We start from the raw sequence: 27,078 nt of genomic DNA, 5'->3' as shown, positions 1-27,078 counted from the left end.
ATCAGCTTTTGAACCTCACTCCCATTTCAGCAACCACTACAGGCACTCTCATTAAATAAAGAGGCTATTATAATTATTATTATACAGGATTTATGGCGCCAACAGTTTGCTCAGCGCTTTATAATAATATGGGAGAGAATACAGCCACAATACAGTTCAATACAAGAGGGTTAGGAGGGCCCTGCTCCTTGGGCTACATTTTTTGAATGAAGGAAACCTGTCCTTCATGCCTGCAGATTTCCAGTTTCATTTTAAGGCTGTTTTTTTGCTTTTTTGATAACTTTTAGGGAGGCCCTGATTATCTTGGCCGTGCCTTTGCAACTCCTATTGTGACATTACTGGATGAAGAAGAAACAGAAGACACAGGGCCTAAATATGTCCAACCCGCCCTGCAGTTCTTTGACATCTTAAAAGGCAATATTCCCGGTGGGGAGCTTATAGCTACATTTGAGCTCATTGAACTTGAAAACAGAACCTACATGAAAGAGGTGAGTCCAGTGATCTGCCAAAAGTGTTAGAACGCACACGAGAGTTTACTAATGAAAATGGACAGTCTAAGTGACCATCTCATCCCTGTGATATCTTTAGACAGCCTAGCTCAGTGGTCTCCAAACTGCGGCCCTGGGACAAGATGTTGCCCTTTGCTTGCTTGGGACACTATTTCATCTACTGATACAAACAATGGGGTATAACCCCCTACCACCACCACTGACACCAATGAAGGGCACAATTCCTCCCAATTACACCAGTGATAGGTCACAATTCCTGCCAGTGACACCAATGATGGGTAACAAGTTCTCCTGATGACACTAACATTTGGGTTGAATGCCACCAACAATGAGGCACAATTCCTCCCACTGACACCAACGATTGGGAATCGTTTGTTTCACACTGATGTAGGGACCTTTTCCACTCCCAATGGCCACAGACTAGCCCCCTCTAAAGTCTGAAGGACAGTAAATTGGCTCTTTGTTTAGAAAGTATGGAGACCCAGGCCTAGCTGATCAATCATGTGACCAGTTTACTTTTTCCGATTGTTACTGTTCCCCTACAGATAAGCCAAAACAATTGAAGATATCCTGAAGATCCCTGTCCTGGGGTTCTTCCTCTCCATGAAGTTAAACTACTTTTTTTTTTTTTAACATGAGGAAAATTGGATTAGATTAGAGGGACTTTGTCTAGACATACAGATTGGAACATCAAGTATTTCCCACCACTATTACCCTGGGTACATACTGTTCTGGCAGGGTATCACCTCTTCTCAAAGAGCTGTGTTGAGCAACCCTTACATTGCCTTCTCTCTTTGCCATGTGACAGTACCAGCATCGGGGGTACCACGTAACATTCTAACAGATCTGTTTATGTGATGTTGCCCTCGTTTGTCTATCTACAATTTCCACTAGTAAAATCCCAGCTTCTGTGACACTATCCTGATGGGCTCTATTGTACACTATGGCCAAATGTATGTGACCCCCTCAAATTTACTGAGTTTAAGTTTAAGTGCACAAACACAGGTCGATAAAACATAATTTCACAAGTTTGTTGGAAGAACTAAAAAATGGCATACAAACAGCCCCAACCTTAATCCAGGGTTTCTCATACTACACCAGTATGTGACCTCACAAATGCTCTTTTGGCTGAATGGGCACATACATATGTTATGGATAGCAGCTCTGAAATACAACAAGGTATAGAAAAAAGGTTACTAAAATAGTTGAAGAAAAACATGTTTACAATGCTTTGAATAATTATTTATTTCAGGTACTTATATAAGTGTCCTTTTATCATGCAGTGGTAAATGACCGCTGCTCAGTTCTCCAGCATTCTCAGAGGAGAACGTTCTTCTGTGAATGCCTTTTTATGAAGTGGTGTAGATCACTTCTCCGAATGAAGAGAGAAGCGATCTACAAATGCTTTGAATGCTGGAAAACGGCTGCTGTTACTATAATCTCGCATGAAAATAGCAAGAGATCAGTCAAACACCTTTACTAAGCAGCGGTAAATTATCGCTGCTTTGTTTGTGGTTCCTCCGATTCTCCAGTTCTGAGCTGGAGAATCTGGAGGGAGAACACAGATCGCCAGTGAAGGGCTGACATCACTCATTCATATACTGGCAGTCTGTGTGCTGAGATGATCAGCGGAGAACATGTTCTCCACTGATCATCTCTGTTTCCTAAACCACTAATGATCGGAGATCAGCAACGATCCTCAGGATCACTCCTGATCTCTGTTTCATAAAAGGACACCAAAGTGCCATCATAGTGCAGTGCTTCACACATATACATTCACAATAGTCTCTGCCCTCCTATGGTCCCTAACTCACATACACACATACTAGGGCTAATTAACCTACCAGCATATCTTTGGAAGGAAACCCACACAGGCACTGAGAGAACATGCAAACTCCAGCCAGGTAGTTCCATGGTTGGGATTCAAACCAACAACCCTAGTGCTAATAGGTAGAAGTGCTAGCCACTTAGCGACTGTGCTGTCCAATCATCCCCAAGCATTAATCATCCAGTAAGGATTTAGATCAGGTTTTGTCAACTGTCTAATGATTGATATGGAAATTATTGGAGAAAGCTTTGTAATTCCTATTCAGGAATTTACATTGATTGTCTTTTATTTGTACTTTTTTGTTTACTTCTTTGTACTAAGTTATTTTTTTCTAAATTGTTACATTCTTTGCCTTAGCCAGCCCTACCAGAATACATAACACCCAGGGATCCAGAATACATGGATGAAGAGTCTGACCGTTACATTATTCCAAGAGGCATCCGGCCTGTCCTAAAGGAATTCAGAATAGAGGTAAATATATCATTAAACAAAAAAAATCACAGATTCACATAAAAGAAATTTAAAGCAAAAATCCTCCATGTTCCAAAAAATCCACTTCCCTTTATTACCCTCTCCACACGACAGCACCCTATTTAGGCCTCCATTGCTGCCCACTTGCAGGTTCAGTGTGTGCCAGCCGGGGTCAATCACATTCCCTGGGGGTGTTTCATCACCCCAGCCTTGCTTCACAGTACTACAGCACTCACAGATCATTACATAAGGGTCCTTCAGTTCTGCAGTAAGGACCATCCATCAAAGCCAATGGACAAGGAAGGAGAGGTGACGTCACCAGACCAACAAGGGGACAGCTAAAATTAAGGTATGTATGGATGTAAAAAAAAAAAAATAGGTGTGAGGGAAATTCAAAGAGGGAGGAAGACTAGGGGATGGGGCACTGGAAATCTCCTTTACCTAAATAAATGTTAAACCATAGTTTTTATTTTTTTTTTTACTTATTTGCAACAACAAGCAGTGGAAATAAAGTTTTGAGTTTAGGTCAGCTTTAAAGTAGAACTAAAGGCAAAACATTTTTTCATTTTGAATAGAGCAAGGGAGGGTTATAACCTCTGTCAGTGTCCCATTGGGGCGAATTCCCTTTACCTGCTGTCCCATAGCCAAAACAGGAAGTGAGACAAAATCCCTTAAACGTGAGAAAATTTCTTGTTGTCACCAGGACTGGTGTTCTCAATGGAAAATTTCCTCTCTATTCCTGTTCTTGTGAAAACCCAAAATTTGGGATTTTCTCAGAACTAATAGAGAGGGTGAATTTACCTAAGGTGGACACAGACAGCAATAAAAACCTCTATAATAAATAAATAAAGTCTCCCTCTGAGGAAGTGTTTTTACACGAAACGCGTCAGAAGGTGCCCCTGACCTATGTGCATATACCACAACGCCATCCTGATTGGTGGCCTTATCAGATCCTGATAATGCACCTAGACTGAGGACATCTAGTGGCCGATCTGCGAATGACATCTGCCTGGTATCACAAGTCCAGAGCACCAGGAGCAGGTCTTAATTGCTCCACGCGCAATTAATGCGCTATCTGTTTAGTGCATTGTTTGTACATTCACAAGTACACAAGAGTCACCTTTATCTTTGACCATGGACCTTTGGAACACCTGCACATAATCACTTTGCTTGATCACTAAAAGGACTGAGCTATCTAACATATGTGATTTAGCATATGACATTGTGTTATTTATTTGTTTCTTCACCAGATTTTATCAATATTTATTTACTCACATTAGCGCTGCATATTTATTTTATATATTTCCTATACTGGGTTTAGAGGTTGCCTTTATGCTAGCGGCTTTTTTTAATTATTATTATTATTATCATTTTTATTTTTATTATCATTATTCCCAGCGCTCAATTACTACCTTTCCAGCAATAAAAACCGACAGTGTTATAATCCCTCTCTGTTCTATCCAGAATGAAAAAAAAAAAGGTTTTCATTTAGTAATATTTTAAAATGTATGTATAGCCAAAAACTTTTTTATGAATAGAGTGGGGAAGGATTAAAACCCATATCCAGTTTTTTTGCTATCTGTATCCCACTGGGGGAGAATGAACCTTACTTCCTGGGCTGGAGACACAACAGGAAATGAGATGAAATCACATCAAAATGAAGGGAATTCTTGTCTTAGACAGTTGTCATTAGAACCAATGTCTCCACAATAATGGATAATTTACACTCATCTTTTGATCTGGTAAAATGTCTAAAATTCTGAGTTTCCCCTTACTTTCTATCTTGATGACAATGGTCACCAGGTCAAATAGAGGGGTGTATCTCCCCAGGTGCAACACAGACAACAAAATAAGGTGATAAAAAGTCTAACCCTTAAACCCCATACACAAGGGATGAATATCAGCAGAAATCAGCCAGTACAGTATATTCCAGCCAACATTCGGCCATGTGTACAGGTCCTTGTTTGGCAGATGTTGATCTCACTACCGACTTCTGTCCAACGAGCATGCTGGAAATCCAGCAGCCAATTGGAACCCGATCAGCGCTGTCAGTCATTGGCTGCGATTGATGGCCGGGGTGTTCTGGTGGAGGGCAGTCCCTCTGTCAGAACACAATAGCACAGCAGGGAGATCGCTGTACTAACTTCGAATAGTACGGAGACCTTCTTGTGAGCTGCTCTGTTTTTTGTTTTTGTTTTCGTTTAGCCCACTGGCTTTAAACTCTCCCCACTCTATCCAAACCTTTTTTGTTAGAGTTAGTCTTTAAAGATAAGGATCCTGAAAATGTTTTGCTGCTGTAAAAAGCTTGAGATTTAATTTGCTTAACAGGTGCTTTTCTGGGGGCTGCGAGATCTCAGGAGGATCAACTTGTTTGAAGTGAAAGAACCTCAAGTGCGCATTGAATGTGCCGGGCAAAAGGTGGAATCTGAAGTCGTTATAAACTACAAGGAATTTCCCAATTTCACAGAACTGGTGAAATGCGTGGATGTGGTGAGTCCTGATAGATATGTAAGTGAAGTGGATGTCTGAACTGGCTGACTGGCTTGACACTGAATATATGAAAATCCATTAAGAAATCTTTGTTGAGTGCCCATTGTAGAATAAATTGACTGTTTTCCACATTTGACACCTGTGCCTTGTTAAAGTGCGTGTATATATAGCCAAAACTTTTTTTTTTTGTTTAAGGGTTAAGACCCCAAAAAACAGAACTTGATGTGCAATAGGCTACATATATGCATACGTATATAATTAAATCTATACAGACTGTTTTGAAACTTTCCTTTTTTTTAATCCCTTACATTTTGTATGCTTGATGCTTTGCATTATATCCTTTTGTTATACAAATGTACATCTATTTAGACATACTTTATATTTTAATTTGATTGCAGGTAGCTTATTGTGCTTTGTGCTTTGTTTTGTGGTGTATGTAGTCCACCAGTCTCTATCTGGTGTAAACAGCAGCAGCTACTGTATCAGTAGCTAGATTTTCAACTGAGTGGTAATTGATGTTTTGGGATTAGGATTGCTGTTCTTTTTACTCAAGGGTTGAGACTCCTGCCCATCCACCTCCTGCTGCCCCTGGACATGGGTGGACAACCTTCCTGCACTAGCGTTGGCTGTCAGAATACCCAAATATTGGGCACGGGTTCTTTCCGGCCAATAAAGTTTGGTCTGGCTCCATTAACAAAAGTAGATTGAGTAATTAATTACCTATTGTCAAGCCAACAGGATCACCCACTGGTAGAATTTCTCTGAATTGACTGAAATTCTAACAGTGTATGTCCTGCCATAAACTTTACATTTTCCAGCATTTTCTAACTTAATGAAAATGGTCATTTGGACAAATAGACTGAGTATATCTCCTCAGGGGAACATGGACAGCAATAAAAACTTCACAGGGGACCTAATCCTTTTGTAATTCAAGAATTAAAAATATAAGTGTGGGGGGTTATACATTTCTTTAAAACAAACAATATAACATGATGAATAGTGATGGGCTGAACACCCCCGTTCTGTTTGCGGTCGAACATTCGAACCTTATGAAAGTTTAACCGCAAACTTCAAACTCCTTGGGACAATTCACTATTCAGTATTCAGTATGCAGTAAGATACCACACAGCATTCACTAAAAATACCGCATGAGTTATTTTATTGCTATGCGTTATTTTAGTTGTGAAAACACGGGGTAATGTTTCAGCTGTCAGCGGGGTTCCCCACTGACAGGTGAATGGAAAAAGAATTGCCGGCAATTAAAAATGTTTTGTAAAAATGTCATGGGGTCCCCCCCAAATCCTTACCAGATCCTTATTCGAGCATGCAGCCTGGTAGGTCAGGATGGTGGGGGGACCAGTGAGTGCCCCTCCCTGCTGAACCATACCAAGCCACGTGCCCTCAACATAGGGGAGGGTGCTTTGGGGCAGAGGGGCTCCCCCCCAAAAAAGGACCTTGTACCCATGCTGATGGGGACAAGGGCCTCTTACGCACAACCCTGGCCTGTGGTTGTGGGGGGCTTATCAGAATCTGGAAGCCCCCTTTAACACGGAGGCCCCCAGATCCCACCCCCCATGTTGTAAATGAGTATGGGGTACAGCTACTCATTCAAAAAATAAAGTGTAGTGTAAACAATGATAGTAGACAGTCTTTGACCTGTCCTTTATTTTAAAAAAAAGACAAAAAATTGGTTCCATTGAGGTAATCCATCGTCAATCACGGCATCCAGCATTGTCACAACTACACAGACTTGCCGAAATGAAAAAATTCCTGACGCCTGCAGACCCGTCCACACCCACCGAGCACTCACCGCATCTGACATTTGCAGGTCAGATGTAAACAAATTGGCAGCGCTAGCGGTGATGTCACCGCTAGCTCTCCCCAGTTATGCTGTGATTGGCCAAAGCATTGCACCGGACCTGCATTGCTTTGGCCAATCACAATGCACTAACCATTCGTGTGTTTGCAGAACACATGAACACTTGATGTTCGAGTCGAACTTATGTTTGACTCGAACGTCAAGGACATCCCTAATAATGAACTGCAATAATAGGAAAATTGCAAAGTTCCTGAACTAAATGCATATTCCTGGTATCCAAAGTGACTGCCAAATTCTATACTGGGTCTCCTGTGTCTATGTGTACATTGGGTCGCCCATAGTAGTTGTGCTGCTATGAGTATAATTGAACCCTCAATATCTATGGATGCTAATCGGTATAGAAAGGCATGGACCAATAATTTTATGTTTACATTCTTTAATGTTTTTTTTTGCTGGCTATTAAAGCCAACTACAGGCAAAACTTTTGAAAAAAAAAGAAAATATATATTTGTTCTTGACGAAGGTTCTATCCCTTCACCAATCTGTCTAAAACTAAGGAAAGTGTTGTCTGGAGTTCAGCTATTAGTTCTACTAGTTAGTAGGCTATGATTAGGTCTTTTGCTAAAAGCTGGAGACCCCTCTACCACATGAACTTGCAAGAGGAAATGGAATTGACACCCTCTACCTCCAGTCCTGAATATTTTCATCAGTGCATGTTTGAAGCTTTACATCAACCTTTCTCAACTAGGGTTCCTCCAAAGGCTGCTAGGGGTTCCTTGAGCAATGATCATTTTCTGATTCTCAGGTAAGTAACCACCAACTCCAATGACCCTATGTCCAATGACCTTAGATATCTGTAAGGGTGGATTTTTTCCAAATGACCACAAATGTAAGCTGCATTTGTTCCAGTGACCATCATGCTAATGTACCTTAATCTGTGGATACAAATAGTTATTAGTCAGGGTTCCCTGAGACCAGAGTTATTTCAAGGGTTCATCCATGTTTAAAAGGTTGAGAAAGACCACTTTAGATGTTATACAGAAATCAGTGATCTCACATTATTCATTGTAAGGCCACTGTGGACCCAACATTGGCACCAGCAACTCCAAAGTCTATATTTTTAAAAGTATAACGAAACCCATGGCTGGGATATTATTATTTAATCTGCTGCAACGTTTATTAAGCAAACAGAAAAATACCACAGATCGATGTGATGATATCCATGTTATTGCAGGAGCTTCCAGAGCAAGTGTACCTCCATCCACCACTGAGTATTTTCGTAGTTGAGAAACGTTCATTCGGCAGCTCTGTCTTGGTTGGGTCTGCTGTTGTCGCTAATCTCATGAAGTTTGCTCCAAAAGAACTGGAAGAAAGCATTGAGGAGAAACGTGAGTAACGATGTACTGCTTGGATTCTGCAAATGGAATTAGTCCTCTTTCACACTGGTGGTTAGATTTCAGCATTTAGCTGTGGTTAGAGGAATTTATTTACCACAGCTAAATGCAGACAATGCATCCCTATGGCTCTGTTCATACTAGGGGCGGACTGACCATTTGGGCACTTGGGCACTGCCCGAGGGCCCGGGGTCAGTAGGGTGCAAGGGCAGACTGACCATTCGAGCACTCGGGCACTGCCGAGGGCCTGGAGTCAGTAGGGGGCCCCATGAAATGCCCCTGGTACCTTTTTTATAGGCTTTTTTGAGTGTGGGCAAGGACACAGGGGCCCCATGATACCCTATTGCCCGGGGCCCCATGAGTTGTCAGTCCATCCTTGGTAGGGGGCCCCATGAGATGCCCCTGATACCTTTCATAGGCTTTTTTGGGTGTGGTTTGAGTGTAGGGGAGGACACAGGGCCCCCATGATCCCCTATTGCCCGGGGCCCCATGACTTGTCATTCCGCCCTTGGTTCACACACTGCATTTAGCATTGTTTCCATAACATACAGTTACATGCGTTTAGAAAAAATAAAGTTGACAGCATCCAGGAGCAATGTACCATAGCTATCTGTACATAAACGCAGGTAATTGTAGTACAAAGAAAAAAATCGATAAACGGTTCTTATAGAAAAAGCAAGGATTTGCTAACACAGCTAAATGCAGCCCCATGGAAATGCAAGTAATCGCAGATAAACGAAATGTACAAACAAAAGTGATCTCTGTGCCAGGAGTGTTGGAATTTCAAAATAAAAAAGCATACAATTATAAGCGGCAGAACAACCACCCGTGTGAAAGAGGCCTTAACATAGTAATCCAATTTATAAAGAACAGAATTAAAGTGACACTTACCTTAGGTTTAAAAAAGAAAAAGAAAGAAAATGTATCCTTAGTGCAAATGACAATGCCTTCATCAGCTTTTCTCTCCAGAAGGGTGGCACCATCATTGTTCAGACACCAGCCAGGATCAGCATCTACTAGCTCACTAGCTCAGAGATGACTGTATGTAAATCCTGCGGTCTGTGCAGTTCTTGGCTGTATCTACAAACATCTGATATGGATCAGCCCCACCACGTTGCGGCTCGGTGCAAAGTTACAATGTTTCAGTCCAAAATTGGAGGAGAGGAGACTGATAAAATGTTCCCTGCTGCCTGCAGCAGACTCATGACATCATCTCAGCCAAGGCAAAGTCACTGGACTGGAGCTCACTTAAAACAAAAATAATACTTTTGGTATCGGTACATTTCAAAATGCATAATTGCAAACATGGGAAGATCCCCTTTATGTGAAATTCATAATAATGCTTTATTTTTATAAACATGGCATACATAGAGAATACATTTATTGTTATAAATGTTGGAAAAAGCTTCCCTTGAATTCTCACCCTGTGAATAGGATTGTTTTTAATTATTTGAGCTTTTTTATAGTTGTGTACTAAACCTACCCAGAATAGTATATTATGCACCGATCAGCCATAACATCATGACCATCCACCATAACCCATTGAGCCATGGACTCCACTAGACCTCTGAAGGCATGCTGTGGTATCTGACACCAAGCCATTAGTAGCAGATCTCTTAAATCCTGTAAATTGTGAGGTAGGACATTCTTGGATTGAACTTGTTTTTCCAGCACATCCCACATATGCTCAATTGGATTGAGATCTGGAAAATAAGGAGGCCAAGTCAACACCTCAAACTCGTTGTGTTCCTCAAACCGTTCTTGAATCCATCAGATCAGACCACCTTCTTCCATTGCTCTGTGGTCCAGTTCTGATGCTCATGAGCCCATTGTAGATGCTTTCAGCTGTGGATATGGGTCACCATGGGCACCCTGAGCAGTCTTGTGGCTATGCAGCCCCACATGCAACAAACTGCGATGTACTGTGTGTTCTGACCAGTAACCAGCATTAACTTCAACAATTTCAGCTACAGTAGCTTTTCTATTGGATTGGACTACACGGGTCAGTTTTTCACTCCCCATGTGCATCAGTGAGTCTTGGACACCTATGACCCTGTTGCCAGTTTGCTGGTTTTCCTTCCTTGGACTACTTTTGGTAGGTCCTAACCACTGGGATTATCCTACATGAGCTGCAGTTTAGCTGATGCTCTGACTCGGTTGTCTATCCATAACAATGTGGCCCTTGTCAAAGTCTCTCAAATCCTTACAATTGCCCATTTTTTCTGCTTTCAACACATCAACTTCAGGGACAACATGTTCAATTGTTGTCTAATATATCCCACCCACTTTCAGGTGCCATTGTAATGAGATAATCAATGTTATTCATTTTACCTCTCAGTGGTCACGATGTTATAGCTGATCGCTGTAGATGTAGTTGATCCAGGGAATATCCAATTTCCTCTCGGGGGACCAAGAAGGACTTTTTTCCCCTGCAGGAGCAAATTGGATCATGCTTTGCTGGGTTTTTTGCCTTCCTCTGGATCAATGGTGGTCAGGGGCGCCCCTAGGGTTGGTGTCACCCGGTGCGGTAACACTTGATGACACCCCCTCTGATGATCCCCGCAGAACGGATCGGATCTGCGGATTGAGCATAATGGATCGGAGCGGACTCCGATCCATTATGCTCAATCCGTGGATCCGATCCATCCTGCAGGGATTGTTGGCTTTCTTTACAACTTACCTTTTCATGGAGCGGGTCCGGAGACACCCCGAATAGGTTGCATGCCGACAATCCCCACAGGATGTCACCCCGTGTGGTCGGTGTCACCCGATGCGGGCTGCACCCCCCGCACCTGCCTCGGGACGCCACTGATGGTGGGTATAGGATTATAACTTTTTTTTTTTTTTGAACTGGATGGACTTTTGTCTTTTTTCAGCCAGACTAACTATGTAAATATGTCAGAGAAAACACAACCTCCTAGAGGGTGTACTTCACATTAGATTTACATGCAGCACTGTAGATTTCTGTATACATGGTCATGTGAAAACAGTAAATGTCATCTGAATCTTAAACTGGATGAAAATTGTAAAGTGTTTCCATGCAAAAAAAAAAAAATATATAAGATGCATTGAATTGCTTTCCTTATCAATCCTTAAATCATAATTGAACAGTAAGGTTTTGCACACTGATTATTTTGATGTACCCTCAATGAATGTACATCATTTAACAGGAAGGTTTAGTTTGGCTCTAATGCAGTTAGACCCAAAAATGTTTTTGTGTCTGCTCTACATCTGGAGAATTGTGAACTTCGATTGCAGATAAAGTGCAAGGCAGGCAATACCCATATTTAACCCTTAGACCTCCCTGCTCCCCCTCTAAGTCTAGCATCATTTTGTTTTATCTTTTTGTTCTTGTAGCAGGAAACAGCTTTTATTACTCCCTGTGACATCATTACAAGGATTGCTATATACACAGGCATGCCCCTGAAACTACATCTCCCAAGAGCTCTTTCCCTACGTACAGTGTTGTGAGCAGACTCTTGGGAGTCCAGGCAGCGGCATAATTTTGCTTTGAAAGAAATCAACTTATGCATGGAGAGAGAAAGTGATGGGTGGGGAATACGCAAAATTCTTCCAGCCCACAGGGCTCACAACATGGCTTGGGATTTCAATGCAGCAGAAGCAAATGTTATTAGCCTGACTTCTCCATCAAGATCAATATTACAATCATCATTCCCTCCCCTCATGCCAGGGTACTAGGTGGAATCCTAGACTCCCATCTGTCCTATCAGCCCCAAATCCAATCACTGTCCAAATCTTGTAGACTTCACCTCTGCAACATCTCCAAGATACGGCCGTTCCTAACCCCGGAAACCACTAAGCAACTTATTGCCTCCCTTGTTATATCTCGCCTTGACTACTGTAACTCCCTCCTCATTGGCTGTCAAGGTCCTACCTTTCCTCAGACCTTGTGCTGCTCCATGTGCTGGCATCCATCTTAGGTGTCTGCAAAGCATTTTGGGATCCTTTATGCTTTCAGCCCTCTGCGGCTCCTCCCCCAGGAGGTGGCGGCTTATCACATATAAGTCTGCTGTTTGTGGCTGTTCATTGCATTCGTGTCCTGTCTCTTGCACAGCAGCAAGCTCCTGTTTAGCTACTCATTGCTTCTCTGGATACCGATTCGGCTTTGGCTAAGACTCCTCCTGGCTTCTGACCCTGGCTCTGGTGACGATTCTTCCTGGCTCCTGATCCCGGATCTGGTGACGATTCTTCCTGGCTCCTGATCCCGGCTCTGGCGACGATTCTTCCTGGCTCCTGATTCCGGCTCTGGCGACCATTCTTCCTGGCTCCTGATCCCGGCTTTGGTGACGATTCTTCCTGGCTCCTGATCCCGGCTCTGGTGACGATTCTTCCTGGCTCCTGATTCCGGCTCTGGCGACGATTCTTCCTGGCTCTTGATCCTGGCTTTGGCTACGATTTCCACTGTTGGACTTGCATAGACTCTTGTCTTATTTTGATATTAATTAATTATTTGATATTAAACCTACCTTTAATTGCACCTCCTTGCGTGTCTGGCTCCACACTCCCTGACATTGGCCGACCTAATCGCAGGCTATCCCCTCTTCAGTCTATCATGAATGCTGCTGCCAGACTCATCCACCTTACTAACAGTTCTGTATCTGCCACCCCTCTCTGACAATCCCTCCACTGGCTTCCCATTGCCCAACGGATAACATTGAAAACACTAACAATAATGTATAAAGCCATTTATAACTCTGCCCCAAATTACATCAGCAATCTTGTCTCTAAATATCACCCAAACCGTCCTCTCCTCTCCTCGCAAGACCTCCTACCCTCTAGCTCCCTTGTCTCCTCATCCCATGCTCGTGTCCAGGACTTCTCCAGAGCTTCCCCCATGCTCTGGAACTCTCTACCCCAATTTATCAGACTGTCGCCTACTCTGCTCACTTTTAGGCGATCTCTGAAAACCTATCTCTTCAGGGAAGCCTATCCTGCCTTCAGCTAATAATGGAATCTTCTACTCTTCCAACCAGTCCATCCCCCACAGTTACTACCTTTTGTACCACTAGCCCCTCCCTCCTAGATTGTAAGCTCCAAGGAGCAGGGCCCTCAAATCCCTCTTGTATTGAACTGGATTGTTGCTGTATTGTCTCGCATTCTATTGTAAAACGCTGAGCAAACTGTTGGCGCTATATAAATCCTGTATAATAATAATAATATTTAGCTTGAGACCCCGTTCACACTTCAGCGTTTTTCAGCTCGAAGCTCGATGCTCAAAAATGTTAAAAAAGTAAAATCCCATTTTTTTCAATGGTCCCTATTCACACTTGAGTGTCCTTTCGCCTGTGGCAAAACGGCTGTTGCTCAAAAAAGTACTTGTGCTACTTTTCAAGCAGATCCGAGCATTTTGTTCCCATAGACTTGAATAGAAAATGCCTGAACAGTGGGAATGAGCATTTTTCCAAGTGTTTTTTTCAGGCGTCTTCAGCTCAAACAGCAGCTATTTTTATTGGCCACAGTAAAAATGCCTAAATGAAGAAACGCCTGAAAAACGCTCAGCTCAGTGTGAATGGAGCCTGACCAAGCAGCAGTTAGAAGTATACTGGATTTCTGGCAGATCCACTGGTATTTTTTTGTGCACTTGCAGCATTTTTACAGGTACAGAACGTGTAGTAAAGAGCATGCAATTGAGAGAAGTACTTTATATGTTTTTTTAATGTGTCCTAAGATTCATTTTAGACATCTCATATCCATGAACTCAAGAAAGTCGACCAATGATTCAAATGCTAGTCGTTCAAAAATTGCTTGAGCATGGCTGTTTGTGTAATTATTTAGCTTGCACCAAAGCATGCACTTACATGAATATTAAAGAAATTGTTCTTTGTTCACAGAGAAAAAACTCCTTGCTCGGAAGGCTTCCATGCCAGCTGTTTTAAATATAGTACCAGAGGATAAAGACAACAAATTCAACCCTCTCAACATCATAAAGGTGTGTGGGAATGGCAATGCAAGCAGAAACAATAGTGTGAAATGTCATTTTAAAGTGGTTGCTATTCTATCTTTAGATTTATTGATATTTGTGATAATATTTAAAGCAGCCCTGTCAGGTCAAAATAATATACATATGAAAGGTCCCTGCAAGAGAAGAGTTATCATTCTCACCTGTCTGGTGGACCCCATCTCCTACCTTCTTGCTTCATGGAGTGGTTCCATCCTCTGACACCTACATCAAAGCTGAGTCCTGTGGAGACATGGGAACCAGTGGATAGAACCATGAGAACCCCAGGAACTCGGGCATCTGACACTCCCAGATGTGTCAAAGACACTGACAAGGCTACAGAGCTAGGATTGATTGATGGTGGGAGACACAGAAGGAATCTTGACCATTCATAGACCTGCTTCCCCGTCTTCCTTGGAGTGTGGTCAATCATTTAAAGGAGAAGTATAGCCAGAGCTCTTTTGGCTATACTTCTCCTATGGGTCACATGAATGCAGTTCGTTCTGTACTCCTGTAACCTGTTTTCAGCCAGCTGTCAGCTGACATCACAGAGCTGGTCCAGGCTCTTAAAAGATCCCGACCATGTGGTCAGATCCAGCCAGAAGCCTGGACCGGGACCAGGGGCGGACTGACCATTTGGAAACTCGGGCACTGCCTGGGGGCCAGGGGTCAGTAGGGGGCCCCATGAGATGCCCCTGGTACCTTTTTCATAGGCTTTTTTGAGTTTGGGCAAGGACACAGGGGCCCCATGATCCCCTATTGCTCGGGGGCCCCATGAGTTGTCAGTCCGCCCCTGACCGGGACTTGGCTCAGCCTCTCAGCGATCCACTAAGAGCCTGAACCAGCCTCTTCTGCCCCCTCCACAACCCAGCACTCCAGTGAGCACTGGATGGGCAGAGCTGAGAGCCGGAGACTGACAGTCACCACACTCTGCTCAAAGTGGAGAACTGAGTGATCAACAGGGTTTGATCACTCCCCGTGCATAGCCAGCTGGGGAAAGATGCAGCATCGAATTGGTGCTGCATCTGCCTAGGTGAGTTTAATGTTTTGTTTTTTTTCATACTTCTCTTTTACTACAGTAGAAAAAGGACATCCTTTAACGAATCAGCTTTAAGACATCTCATACTTTCAGGACAGTACATATAAGGCAGAGATGACCAGATAACAATAAAAAATGGGCTTGCAGGGACCATTTTATTCAGTTAACCACTTTATATACATTGGCCGGATGGGAGCAGTGTAGGGACGGGTTACCGTTCATAAACGGCACCCGCCATTTTAGCCTGTGCGCACTCCCTGGGAACACCGATCGCTGCAAAATTTTATAAGAAAAACACTTTATTTTTCTAAATTTTTGGACTTTTTCATTTATATAGCAAAAAAAAAAAAACAAATCCCAGTGGTGAATACATTTTAAAAATGAAAAAATGCATATGGGTACAGTGTTGCATGACCGCGCAATTGTCATTCAAAGTGTGATAGCGCTGAAAGCTGAAAATTGGCCTGGACAGGACGGGGGTAAAAGAGTCCGGACTGGAAGTGGTTAGACACCAATTTGTACTTTCAGTGAGGACACAAATTGATTCATCATTGTAAAGTTTACCTAAAATTAATATTAGTGCACAATAGGTTAACATTAGCAACAGTCACTAGGATCCTTCTCTCAGGTCTGTACTCAGTGTCCCTGGGACGTGGATGTCTTCCTCCAGGCAGCCTCCTCAGTGAAACCTCTAGATTGGAACCTTGATTAAACCCCTTTTTTAGCGCTCAAAGAATTTGCAGCAGGATAGGTACCCCAGTTATGCCCAGCTGGGACCTTGATGAGACTTTCTGAATCTTTAGCTAGACTGCCAGGAAGGGTAGCAACCCTTCTGGCAAGTAACCTCTCCTCCTGGGGAAGAACAGGGCAGCTCCAGGCTTCAGGCTATTTATGCTCACTCCCAGCCACCATCTGGGCACCCTCCCCCAGGGAATGGCTGAGACAACACAAATATTCAGCTGCTGATTTGCTTCATCCAGCCCTCTACTTTGCAGAACTATCCAGAAGGTAGGGGGAAGCAGACAAAGCCACAGCCAGTGAAATTCAAAGCAGGCCAGGGCAATCACAAGCAGCTACAATGATTAGAGAGGGGTAAAGAAATAAATGATTAGAGAGGAAAATAACTAAATTTACCTGACTTAGCACAGATAACCCCAACCCCTTCCCTTTTTCCCCCCAAAGTCTGCATCTCATTCAACTATTAGAATTCACCATTAAAAGACCTTTTCAAATGTAGCCTGACTTGTGGCCCCTTATAGCAGCCCTGCAGAACATTCTTCCATGTAGCAACCTGTTACTCCCACCCTGTGATTGATGGACAGTGCTAGAGGAAGAAAGTGTCCTATGTACAGAAGGGATGGGAACCATTTTAGGGGAGCTGAAGGCTAAAGGAAGACTGGAATTGACCGTACCAGCAGCTGGAATGAGAACCCGAAGGGCAGAATTTTCATTGGTCGCAGCCACTGCCTGGGATTGTTGCCCTGCCCCAGGACAGAGCAAACTGTGTTATTTAAGCCATTTTGGTGGTGGCTGAAGCTTCAATATACAATAGGGTTGATCTAGACAGACAGAGTGTGCGGTGTTGGGTGAGGGACTGGATCGTTTTCAGTTCAAATTGTGTAATCTGTGTTTTGTAGGACCCATTGAAGAGTTTTGGTAAAGCAATAGCTAAGGAGGAAGAGCTGGAAGAAGAAAGGCCGGAAGCAGAAGAGCTTGACTGGTGGTCAAAATACTATGAATCGCTAAGAGAAGTAACAGACCAGGTAAGTGTTCATTGACTGTCCATAGATGCAAGGACTAAAACAAATTCATGCAGATTTAATTTTTGATGTGAACCTGGTGGAATGGTGGTAGGGAATGGTTATAACCCCAGTCAGTAATTTTGTAGCTGTCTGTGTCCCTGTTGGGAATGTTTCCCTTCATTTTCTGTCCCGGTTACACAGCAAGAAGTGAGTGGAAATCCCCTGGATCAGGTACTTTGGAAGTTATCTGTCACCTCCTGTTCCAGAGACATGTATAATATTTTGGTTTGCCTATCAATCTGGTACAGCAATATCCTTAAAGTGTTACTAAAGCCACAACAGTAAAATCAGTCTGTATATGCAGAAAAGCATGCTTGTTATACTAATAGGTGCAGCGCTAAATATCCATTAATAAAATACACATTAAAAACTTATAAAACTCTGAGTATCATTCAAGATGAAATGTGCGAATAATAAGGTGCAAATAAAGTGCTAATATAGTAAAGTGCTAATAGCGAGAAATGATCAAATCTAATAATAAACAAGTGACAAATCAATGTCCATAAATAGTGGCAAATATGTGAAGATCCTGGCAGGGGCGGAATGACAACTCATGGGGCCCCCGGGCAATAGGGGATCATGGGGCCCCTGTGTCCTTGCCCAAACTCAAAAAAGCCTATGAAAAAGGTACCAGGGGCATCTCAAGGGGCCCCCTACTGACCCCGGGCCCTCGGGCAGTGCCCGAGTTTCCAAATAGTCAGTCCGCCCCTGGATCCTGGTAAAAGTGATCTTAAATTGGTGTTCCTCGTGCCAAATATGATTACTCAGTGATGTGCCAGGAATATAGTAAAATTACGCACTCACCCAATGCGTAATTATAATACGCATGTATAAGTATACAGTGTGGTCAGCCGGGGTCCTTTTAAGGATGAACTCTGGCTTTCTTATCCCCCTCTTTTGATAAGTTATACTTATCCATGTTCCTTGCCAACAATAGCCATTATTAGACTGGGGTAGGCTGGCAAGTTGAACTGGATAGTCCTATTTTTTACTTTGTGACGCCTTCCATGTTCACTGTTTAAAAAGCCAGTTTTAGACCTGGGTAGGTGACCAGTTTTTTCTTTGTACCCTTAAAAATTCTGCAAAATCTCAGGGTACCCCATTCTGAAATGTAAAATAACAATTCTACAAACATCCACACATTTATTCTTTCAAAGCAAATATATATTTGCACACTGGTACTGGTACTGGTAGTATTCCAGTTTTTTTTTCTCAGTTTCTCTCCATCACTCTGCTAATGTGACCCCAGCACTGACAGAGAGGGGGGGGAGCAAACAAGGATGATGTGCATGCACCCGACATCCTCTTTATCAACTAATGATGTCATTGGTTGTTAGGATGCCGGCAGCTAAAAGGTCATAAAAGTGCAAAATGAAAACCTGTTGTGTACTAAAAGGCAGGATAGGTCCACCTGCTGGCTTGTATGCACTTTTTGGGCAATTTTTAGGCATTTAGCCAAGGCACCCCTGAAGAAACCTGAAGGCACCCCAGGGTGCCTCTGCACCCTGGTTGAAAAAGGCTGTCTTAGACTTTATTATAGGCACCTTACCAAGGTAAAGGGTTCGCCCAACCTAAATGCAAGGATTCATGCCTAGGCTTCCCCTGCGATCTGCGATGTATGAAAATGTATGCTTCAGAAAAGTCTGAGGGAAGGTTCTTTCTCTAATTTAACTTTTTGTAAGAAACATTATGATTATAGCACAGCAGTAACCACAAGTTAGAAGCTCACTGGATTTATAGCAGAGTAAAGGGTATGTTTTTGCACATATTCAAAGCCCTATGTTAGGTGACAGAAATTCATTTTCTCTGATAAAAATTAATTCCTGAAGTTGAATGCAATATATAAAAACCCAAAACAAAACAAATTATAGAATATGTACAAACTGTATAAGATACTGCTTAAGAAAATTTTAATAGTATGAAAGTATATAGGGTATGACCCAACAAGAAATGATGGCACAGTTCACAAACAATCATAGTCATGTCTTATAAATATATGAATTAAAGTGTATTGAAAGCCAGAACCTTTTTTTTAGTGTTGAAGGATTAGAACTGTGATCAGATTTTTATTGCAGCACAGTGGCTAAATGGTTAGCACTTCTGCCTGGCAGTACTAGGGTTGTTGGTTCATAATCCCCACCACAGCACCACCTGCCTGGAGTTTGCATGTTCTCCCTGTGCCTGCGTGGGTTTCCTCCAGGTACTCTGGTTTCCTCCCACACTCCAAAAGACATGCTGGTAGGTGAATTGGATCCTGTCTAAATTGGTCCTAGTATGTGTATGTATGAATGTGAGTTAGGGACCTTAGATTGTACGCCCCTTGAGGGTTAGGGACTGATGTGAATATATAATATATATTTAAAGTGCTGCGTAAACTGACAGCGCTATATAAGTACCTGAAATAAATAATATTGCTGTCTGTGGCTCTGCGGGGGGGAATTACCCTCTCTATTTGTCCTGTGACCATTGTCACTGTGACTGAGGGTAAAAGAAAATCCAACATTATAAATTGTTACCAGAACAAGATTGGAGAGAAATCTTTCATTGGGGACCTGTTTTGGTGACAGTTGTCTAAGGCAGGCCATAGATTATTATTATTATACAGTATTTATAAAGCGCCAATGGTTCGCTCAGCGCTGTACATTACAAAGGGGGACAGAACATGTGACAGAACAATACCAATACAATGCAAAACATGAGGGGATTGAGGGCCCTGCTCTTTCGAGTTTACAATCTAGGAGATGATGCGGTTTTCTTTCCTGCAACCTGTGAATCACTCGATTCCCCCATGAACACAGTCAGTGTTGATGGGGAATCCCACCTGCGGAGCTTCACATGAAAGCGGTTGTATTCCTTTTCCTCCCCATACAAAATGAAAAGATGTGTTTGAAATAATCCCACTTGGAACTTGATACAAAGATGTGTGCCTAAAATAAAGACTATAGTACATGATTTCCCCAACTTGTCACATCATCTAAAGCAGTCCTCCAAAGCAAGTGATAGCCCACAGTTTGATATTTGGAAAAATGTGTTTCTATGGATTATTTTGTTTGAGCTAATATTATTTTCAAAATGGTTATGCATTGAAATGTGTGCTCCCACAGTACTGCATACCGCACAAAGCTACTGAGATGATCCTTGGGTAGGCAACAGATGGCCATAGTTCCTGGCAAAGCACCATCATCACTTGGCCATGTGCTAATGAAGGAGTTCATTTAACTAGTTTGTGGAATCCATTATGGGTGCTCTATCTCTTTTTATTTATTTTTGTTATAGATGGAGACTGCTGAAGATGACGAAGAAGGAGAAAATGAAGGAGGCAAGACCTTTTTTCAGTATTATTTTAGTCGTTTTATTATGCAGGATAGTGTAGATATTCACTGTGAGATTATTTGTGGGCTTGTGCCAGCTTCTTTGCTAATATTAGCTTCATTCTGCAGGAATAGCACGTTTAATTGCACCTTTACATATCCAGCACAGCAGAGCCTATACACTGAATACTCAAATCCCCAACGTCATTTTGATTTCTAATATGAAATTTGCCTCTTGAATGCTGGTCTTTGAAAATGTATGCATTTTTATTCATCTAAAACTAATATTGAAGAACTTGGTGGATATAGGTTAGCAACTGAGAAATGGATATATATCTCTTAGAGCAGAGGTGTCAAACTGACGGCCCTCCAGCTGTTGCGGAACTACAAGTCCCAAAATGCCTCTGCCTGTGGGAGTCATACTTGTAACTGTCAGCCTTGCAATGCCTCATGGGATTTGTATTTGTGCAACAGCTGGAGGGCCGCTAGATTGACACCTGTGTCTTAGACCCTTTGCTACTCCATTATATAGGAATAAACTACAGTTGCAAGAAAAAGTATGTGAACCCCTTGGGATTACGTGGAGTTCACATCAGACAGTGCTTCTTGAAACCAGTAAACCCAAAACAGGTGTGTGTTTTTTAAGGGCAGGACAGCTGTCAGCAACACATCCAATATCATCACACTGATTGGAGTCAAGGTTGGCTCACTCCTGGCTCCAATTAGCTCTGGGAGAAGTCATTAAGCTAGGGCCTCACATACTTTTTCCTCCCTGCACTGTGAATGTTTACATGTTATGTGCAATTAACCCTTTGAGGACCGTAAGGTTTTGGAATGCCAAAAGAATCAATTTTTTTGTTTTTAAAGTTCATACACTTCAGTTGCTGTAACTAAGCCATTTCATGAAATAATTGGCAAAAAGCTAGATCCATTTGTTGTTTGTTGATAAGAACTAATATTTTGACTCAAACCAAAAAAAAAAAAGAGTTTTAAGTTCTTAATCAGATGATACACGCAATTACAAACATGGGACGAATACGTCCCTTGGTCCTCAAAGGGTTAAACCATGGCAACAGCTAATGTTTGTGTAGTATTATGTTCAGCAGATTGTGTTCTTCTATTGTTGTGACTTAGATGACGTTCAGAGCACATTTTATGCCCAATTCATGCAACACTCCACGTAATCCCAAGGGGTTCACATACTTTTTCTTGCAACTGTAAGTTAAAGGGCATCACAAAGCCCAGCAATCTAGGGAGAGTGTCCCAGACCTCAATGGCTGACTGGTCTTAACAGATGGACCAGGAGTTTCCCCCAGTTTTCAGGTTGACATTCTCCTAAAATGTGTATCTGGGGCATGATCAAAGCCACAATGTACTACGAAATCATGCTTTGACTTTTCATCATTCTTATAGATCCCCACATTGATCCTACTTCATAGTCCTAAGCTCCTCCTCTTGCTACCCAAAATGTGGACATTTAGATGTTGACTTCTGGGCATGCCCTGGAATTAAACATTTTTTGAACTCAGTGGTGCACTATGCTACCACATACATAGTGAATTACCTACCCTTAACCCCTGAATGGGTCCTTTTTGGTCTACTCAACATCCCAGCTTTAAAACTTAAAGGGCCTGCCAGGGGCGGACTGACAACTCATGGGGCCCCCGGGCAATAGGGGATCATGGGGCCCCTGTGTCCTTGCCCAAACTCAAAAAAGACTATGAAAAAGGTACCAGGAGCATCTTATGGGGCCCCCTACTGACCTCAGGCCCTAGTTTCCAAATGGTCAGTCCGCCCCTGGGGCCTGCAAACCCTCCTTATCATATTTGTAAAATGCTGGCACACTGTTGGCACTATATAAATGCTGTATAATAATAATATCCCTTGTGGGGTGGAAAAACATTGTACATTAGTGGGTTTCAAATACAAATAACCTGCGCTTGGGTAAATAAACTAATCTTAAAAAATGACAAAGAAAAGCAGCTCACACATCAGGCATTAAAATAATAGTAAATAAAAATAAAATTACAGCACTAATCAAAAAAACATAAGGTTCAATAAATCAAAAAAGTTCCAGTTAAAAAGTCCCAAATGTAATTCCCACAATCCACCATCACCAGGACAAACAAATGGTTCAGCCTCTTACCAGAACTCTGATGAAACACACCGGTCAATATAGGCAACTCAAATGGGAGATGAATATGTGTAGATCATGGAAACAGCAATCTTCATCCAGATGGATATCAATCCTCCCCTCAAAGATCTGAAAAATGTCCTAAAAGAAGACTCCGAAAAGAATAAGAAGAAATGGCCACTCATAGTGTTGTATTTAACCACCTCTCGCCCGCCATATAGTCCAATGACGGACAGGCGGTGGTTCTCTCGTTCTGGGAGGACGTTATATGATGTCCTCCCATTCTCACCGCGCATGCGCGACTCAGGGAGCATGCAGCACGGCGATCGGTGGGGCGCTGTGTCCCTCGGACACAGAGGATCACCGATCTGCGGAAAGAGCCGAAGATGTCGGCGTGGTCATGTGATCAGCTGTGTCCAATCACAGCTGATCACATGTAAACAGGGAAATGCTGGTTATCGGCATTTCTCTCCTCTCAAGCTGTCACGCTGACAGCTCGTGAGGAGAGGAGAGACGGTAATCGGCATTCCGCGGAGGGGACATGTACACTGATCATCAGACCACTGATGATCAATGTGCCCTGATGATCAGTGTGGCCCCAGAAGTTCCACCTGTCAGTGTCCATCAGTGCCAGCTGTCAGTGAAGAACAGTGCCACGTGCCAGTGCCCATCAGTGCCACATCAATGCCACATATCAGTGCCTACCAGTGCACATCAATGCCACATATCAGTGCCCATCTGAGCTGCCTTTCAGTGTCACCAATCAGTGCCACCTATCAGTGCTGCCAATCAGTGCCATCTATCAGTGCCAGTCAGTGCTGCCTATCAGTGCCAGTCAGTGTCACCTATCAGTCTACATCAGTGCCGCCTAACAGTGCCAGTTAGTGCCACCTAACAGTGCCTGTCAGTGCTGCCTATCAGTGCCAGTCAGTGCAGCCTATCAGTGCCACCTATCAGTGCCACCTATCAGTGCTGCCTTTCACTGCCCATCAGTAATGCCTGTCAATGCACATCAGTGCCACCTATCAGTGCCTCCTCATCAGTGCCACCTATCAGTGTCCATCAGTGCAGCCTATCAGTGTCCATCAGTGCAGCCTCAGTGCACATCAGTGAAGGAGAAAAATTTTATAACAAAAACTAAGAAAAAAACTTTTTGTTTCAAAATTTTCAGCAGTTTTTGGTTTGTTTAAGAAAAAAATAAAAACCCAGAGGTGATTAATACCACCAAAATAAAGCTTTATCTGTCACAAAAAAATTATAAAAATTTCATATGGGTACAGTGTTGCATGACCGCGCAATTGTCATTCAAAGTGTGACAGCGCTGAGAGCTGGAAATTGGCCTGGGCAGGAAGGGGGTATAAGTGCCCTGTAGGCTAGTGGTTAAGTAATACAATCACCGTGTTTAATTACAAGTTACTCGTATATTGTTTTGGATGGTTACCAGCATTTGAATCAAGTTTCCAACCAGGAAAATGGCCACCGTCTCTCTAAAAAATTTGATGACGTCACAAACCGCAGCTCCACCCGACGCGCTTCATCATCCAATTGACGTCGTCAGGGGCGTTTAGTGGGTTTACTCGGAGCCCCCACTATCTCTTTGTCAATAGAAAAATTATCCTACCTTTTGTTTTGCATGGAGTGGGTAGAGGCATCTTTGCATAAGGGAAATTTTTTTAATGTTTGGGAATCCTTCATCCAAACCTTGCAAGTAAATACCTCAAAATTTATAATGCTATGTTTTCAATATACTCAATGGTATCAATCAGACTCTTACCAATTACCCCATAATTGACTCTCCATCTTCTATTAAAACTGAATTAAATCTCCTATTTTAATGACTAGGACCTCCTCCCCTTTTTTTCACTTGTTACTTATAAGACCGAAGGCCATCCGCCATTTAACACAATACTGAGCATGCACATAATGATATAATCGTTTGATATAAGCACATAATTCAGAAACAGATAACACTAAGCAAACAACATGATCAATAAATAATTGCTTTCATCGCAACAGTCAATTCTTGGGGAAAATCCAGTGCAATGTCACTAATATAGAACCTAGGGGAGGGGCAGTGACGTCACCACGTATCGGCGAGTACTGACGGAGTGTGTTAACACTCCTACGAGGCTGATCATTACCGCACTCTGCGGCTTAAATTACAATACATGCGTGCTTATTGTTGAAACAATGATACATTGAGCATTGGAGTGAGGAGAGGCTCTAGGAGGGAGAAATCCTTATGCCGGTATAGGCTCAGAAGATAATCCGTAGGTTTCCAGCCACACCACCATAAGCAGCTTGAAAGGAGAGTATATTATCAGCATCTTCTCCCTGCTGAACTTCAAAAAAACTTTTTTGCACATTTTTGCTGTTGAACTGTATAAATTTATATATATATTTTTTTTAAATTTTTTTTATTTATTTATATTATATATATATATATATATATATATATATAAAATTTATTTTTTGATTTGCACAATTTGCACATTGGACTTTATGAATTTATTTATTTATTTCTAATGAGATATTTATAATCATTTTTTGTTTTACACATTTGCACAGTGAACTTTATGAATTTATTTATTTTTAATGAGATATTTATATTGTAAAATTATCACTATTGGATTTATTCACACATTTTTTATTTATATTTCTTACCAAACACTGTGGTAATATAATTTGATTAATTTTGGTAATGCAGTTGATAAGTTGATATTGTCACAGTATATATTAATTAGTGGTATTTTTTAAGTATATAGTATCGGCACGGTAATATTAGAGCACGGTTAATTATCAATTATTTTTATGTAGTTCACATCTTATGAGGGTGAAAAAAATTCCAGCGATCTAATACACTGCTTTTTAACTCCAGTGGCTCACAAGTTCATTTAAATAATATTTAAATAAATAATATTTACCTATTTGCTGTGTTGAACAGTTATTTTGCAAGTGATCAAATCTATGACTGATTATCATGTGATTGGTTAGAATAACACATGGTGGATTAATGGGCACATTCCATACTGTCATAAAGATCCAGGCTAAGCCCACTGTATACCATAAGGACGGGATATGTATAGCACTGTGCCAGGCCATATTCCCTGCAGATTGTTACCAAATTGTGGGGTTTGCATTACAATGTGGACAGATGTCCAGCTATATGTACAAAAGCCATACTATGTAGATGTATTATAGCTTCCAGTGTTTGTATTACAGAGGGAGTCAATATCCATGCCTTAGACGGTGGCGAGGAGGTAGAATATGTTGAGGTGGAGGCTCCGAAGCCAAAAAGGAAACCTATTTCTACATTGAAGGTATTTTTGTGTCTTACTCATGGTTCACTGTAATACATAGTTCTGTAGATGTTACAAAACACTAAAATATCTAAAAAGCTTTAATTTCATTACCAAGGTAACTGTTATAAACAGCTATAAAACATTAAAAAACTAAAACAATGATATAATGATGTAACATACTGTTTAAGGTCTCATCAAGAATAAAGGATGCACTACTGAAGGTCAAAACAACGTCCAAGCAGTTAGAATGAACCTTTTTATTCCCAAAGCAGGTCAACATTGTGGTAATTTAGTTCACTTCTTCAGCTGTTTCAAATGCATTCCTTCTTTCCCTGAAAGCTGCACTATAAGTATAACTAATAATTTGTTACTGGTATGAAAATTTTGACAGTTTTGTCAAAAGTCAACAGCCCTTATCTCCCGTTCTAGGCTATCATAGGAACAGATTTGTCTTACCAATAAGGGGAATCACTTAATCTCTGGAGATAGATTGGAGCTTTTGTTTTTGTTCACTGGTTGTATTTAAAATAAAACTTTAAGTAAAAATTCAAAATGTGCAAACACAGGATTTTTATTGCAGAAAAGACTTACTGCAGTTGATTTACTAAAAGCAAATAGACTCTGCAAGAGCAGTTGCTCCAGAGCTTAGTAAATGAGCAGAAACTCTGTTGACGTACATCATTCAATCATGTGAAAGCAAAAATGTTTTTTTTTCCCTTGCACCCAATTGGGTATTATTATTATTACATCGAGTTTATATAGCGCCAAAGGGTTTGCTCAGCGCTGTACAATAGAGAGGGGGGACAATACATGAAACAGTACAACAACTACAAACAGCACACGAGGGGTTAGAGGGCCCTACTCTTTCGAGCTTACAATCTAGGAAAATTATCCTACTTTTATAACAAAAACTTTGCAAAGTGCATTCTTTGCAAAGTGAAACTTAACCCATTGGTGCTGGCGCCTCCCGGCCCTTTAAGGGTTTCAGAAGCTTGGAGGCGGGGCGGGGTTGTAGGGACA

General features: G+C 41.9%; 1 protein-coding gene across 1 annotated transcript in view; it reads left to right on the top strand.

The window, feature by feature from the left end:
* Positions 1 to 27,078, top strand: part of LOC149465757 (fer-1-like protein 4) — a 213,680-nt gene that overhangs the window by 129,290 nt on the left and 57,312 nt on the right. The window contains exons 26-33 of the mRNA XM_089673264.1: positions 288 to 488; positions 2,695 to 2,808; positions 5,137 to 5,298; positions 8,352 to 8,505; positions 14,364 to 14,461; positions 17,147 to 17,272; positions 20,588 to 20,630; positions 25,979 to 26,076. Coding sequence (XP_089529390.1) covers positions 288 to 488; positions 2,695 to 2,808; positions 5,137 to 5,298; positions 8,352 to 8,505; positions 14,364 to 14,461; positions 17,147 to 17,272; positions 20,588 to 20,630; positions 25,979 to 26,076 — 996 coding nt within the window. The remainder of the gene's footprint in view (positions 1 to 287; positions 489 to 2,694; positions 2,809 to 5,136; positions 5,299 to 8,351; positions 8,506 to 14,363; positions 14,462 to 17,146; positions 17,273 to 20,587; positions 20,631 to 25,978; positions 26,077 to 27,078) is intronic.

Source organism: Staurois parvus, unplaced genomic scaffold (genome assembly GCF_062004578.1).
Source record: "Staurois parvus isolate SC_StPar_1 unplaced genomic scaffold, SC_StPar_1.0 ptg000137l, whole genome shotgun sequence".
Classification (NCBI taxonomy): domain Eukaryota; kingdom Metazoa; phylum Chordata; class Amphibia; order Anura; family Ranidae; genus Staurois; species Staurois parvus.
The sequence above is the reverse complement of the archived record's forward strand: the minus strand, read 5'-3'. Positions and strand labels throughout refer to the sequence as shown.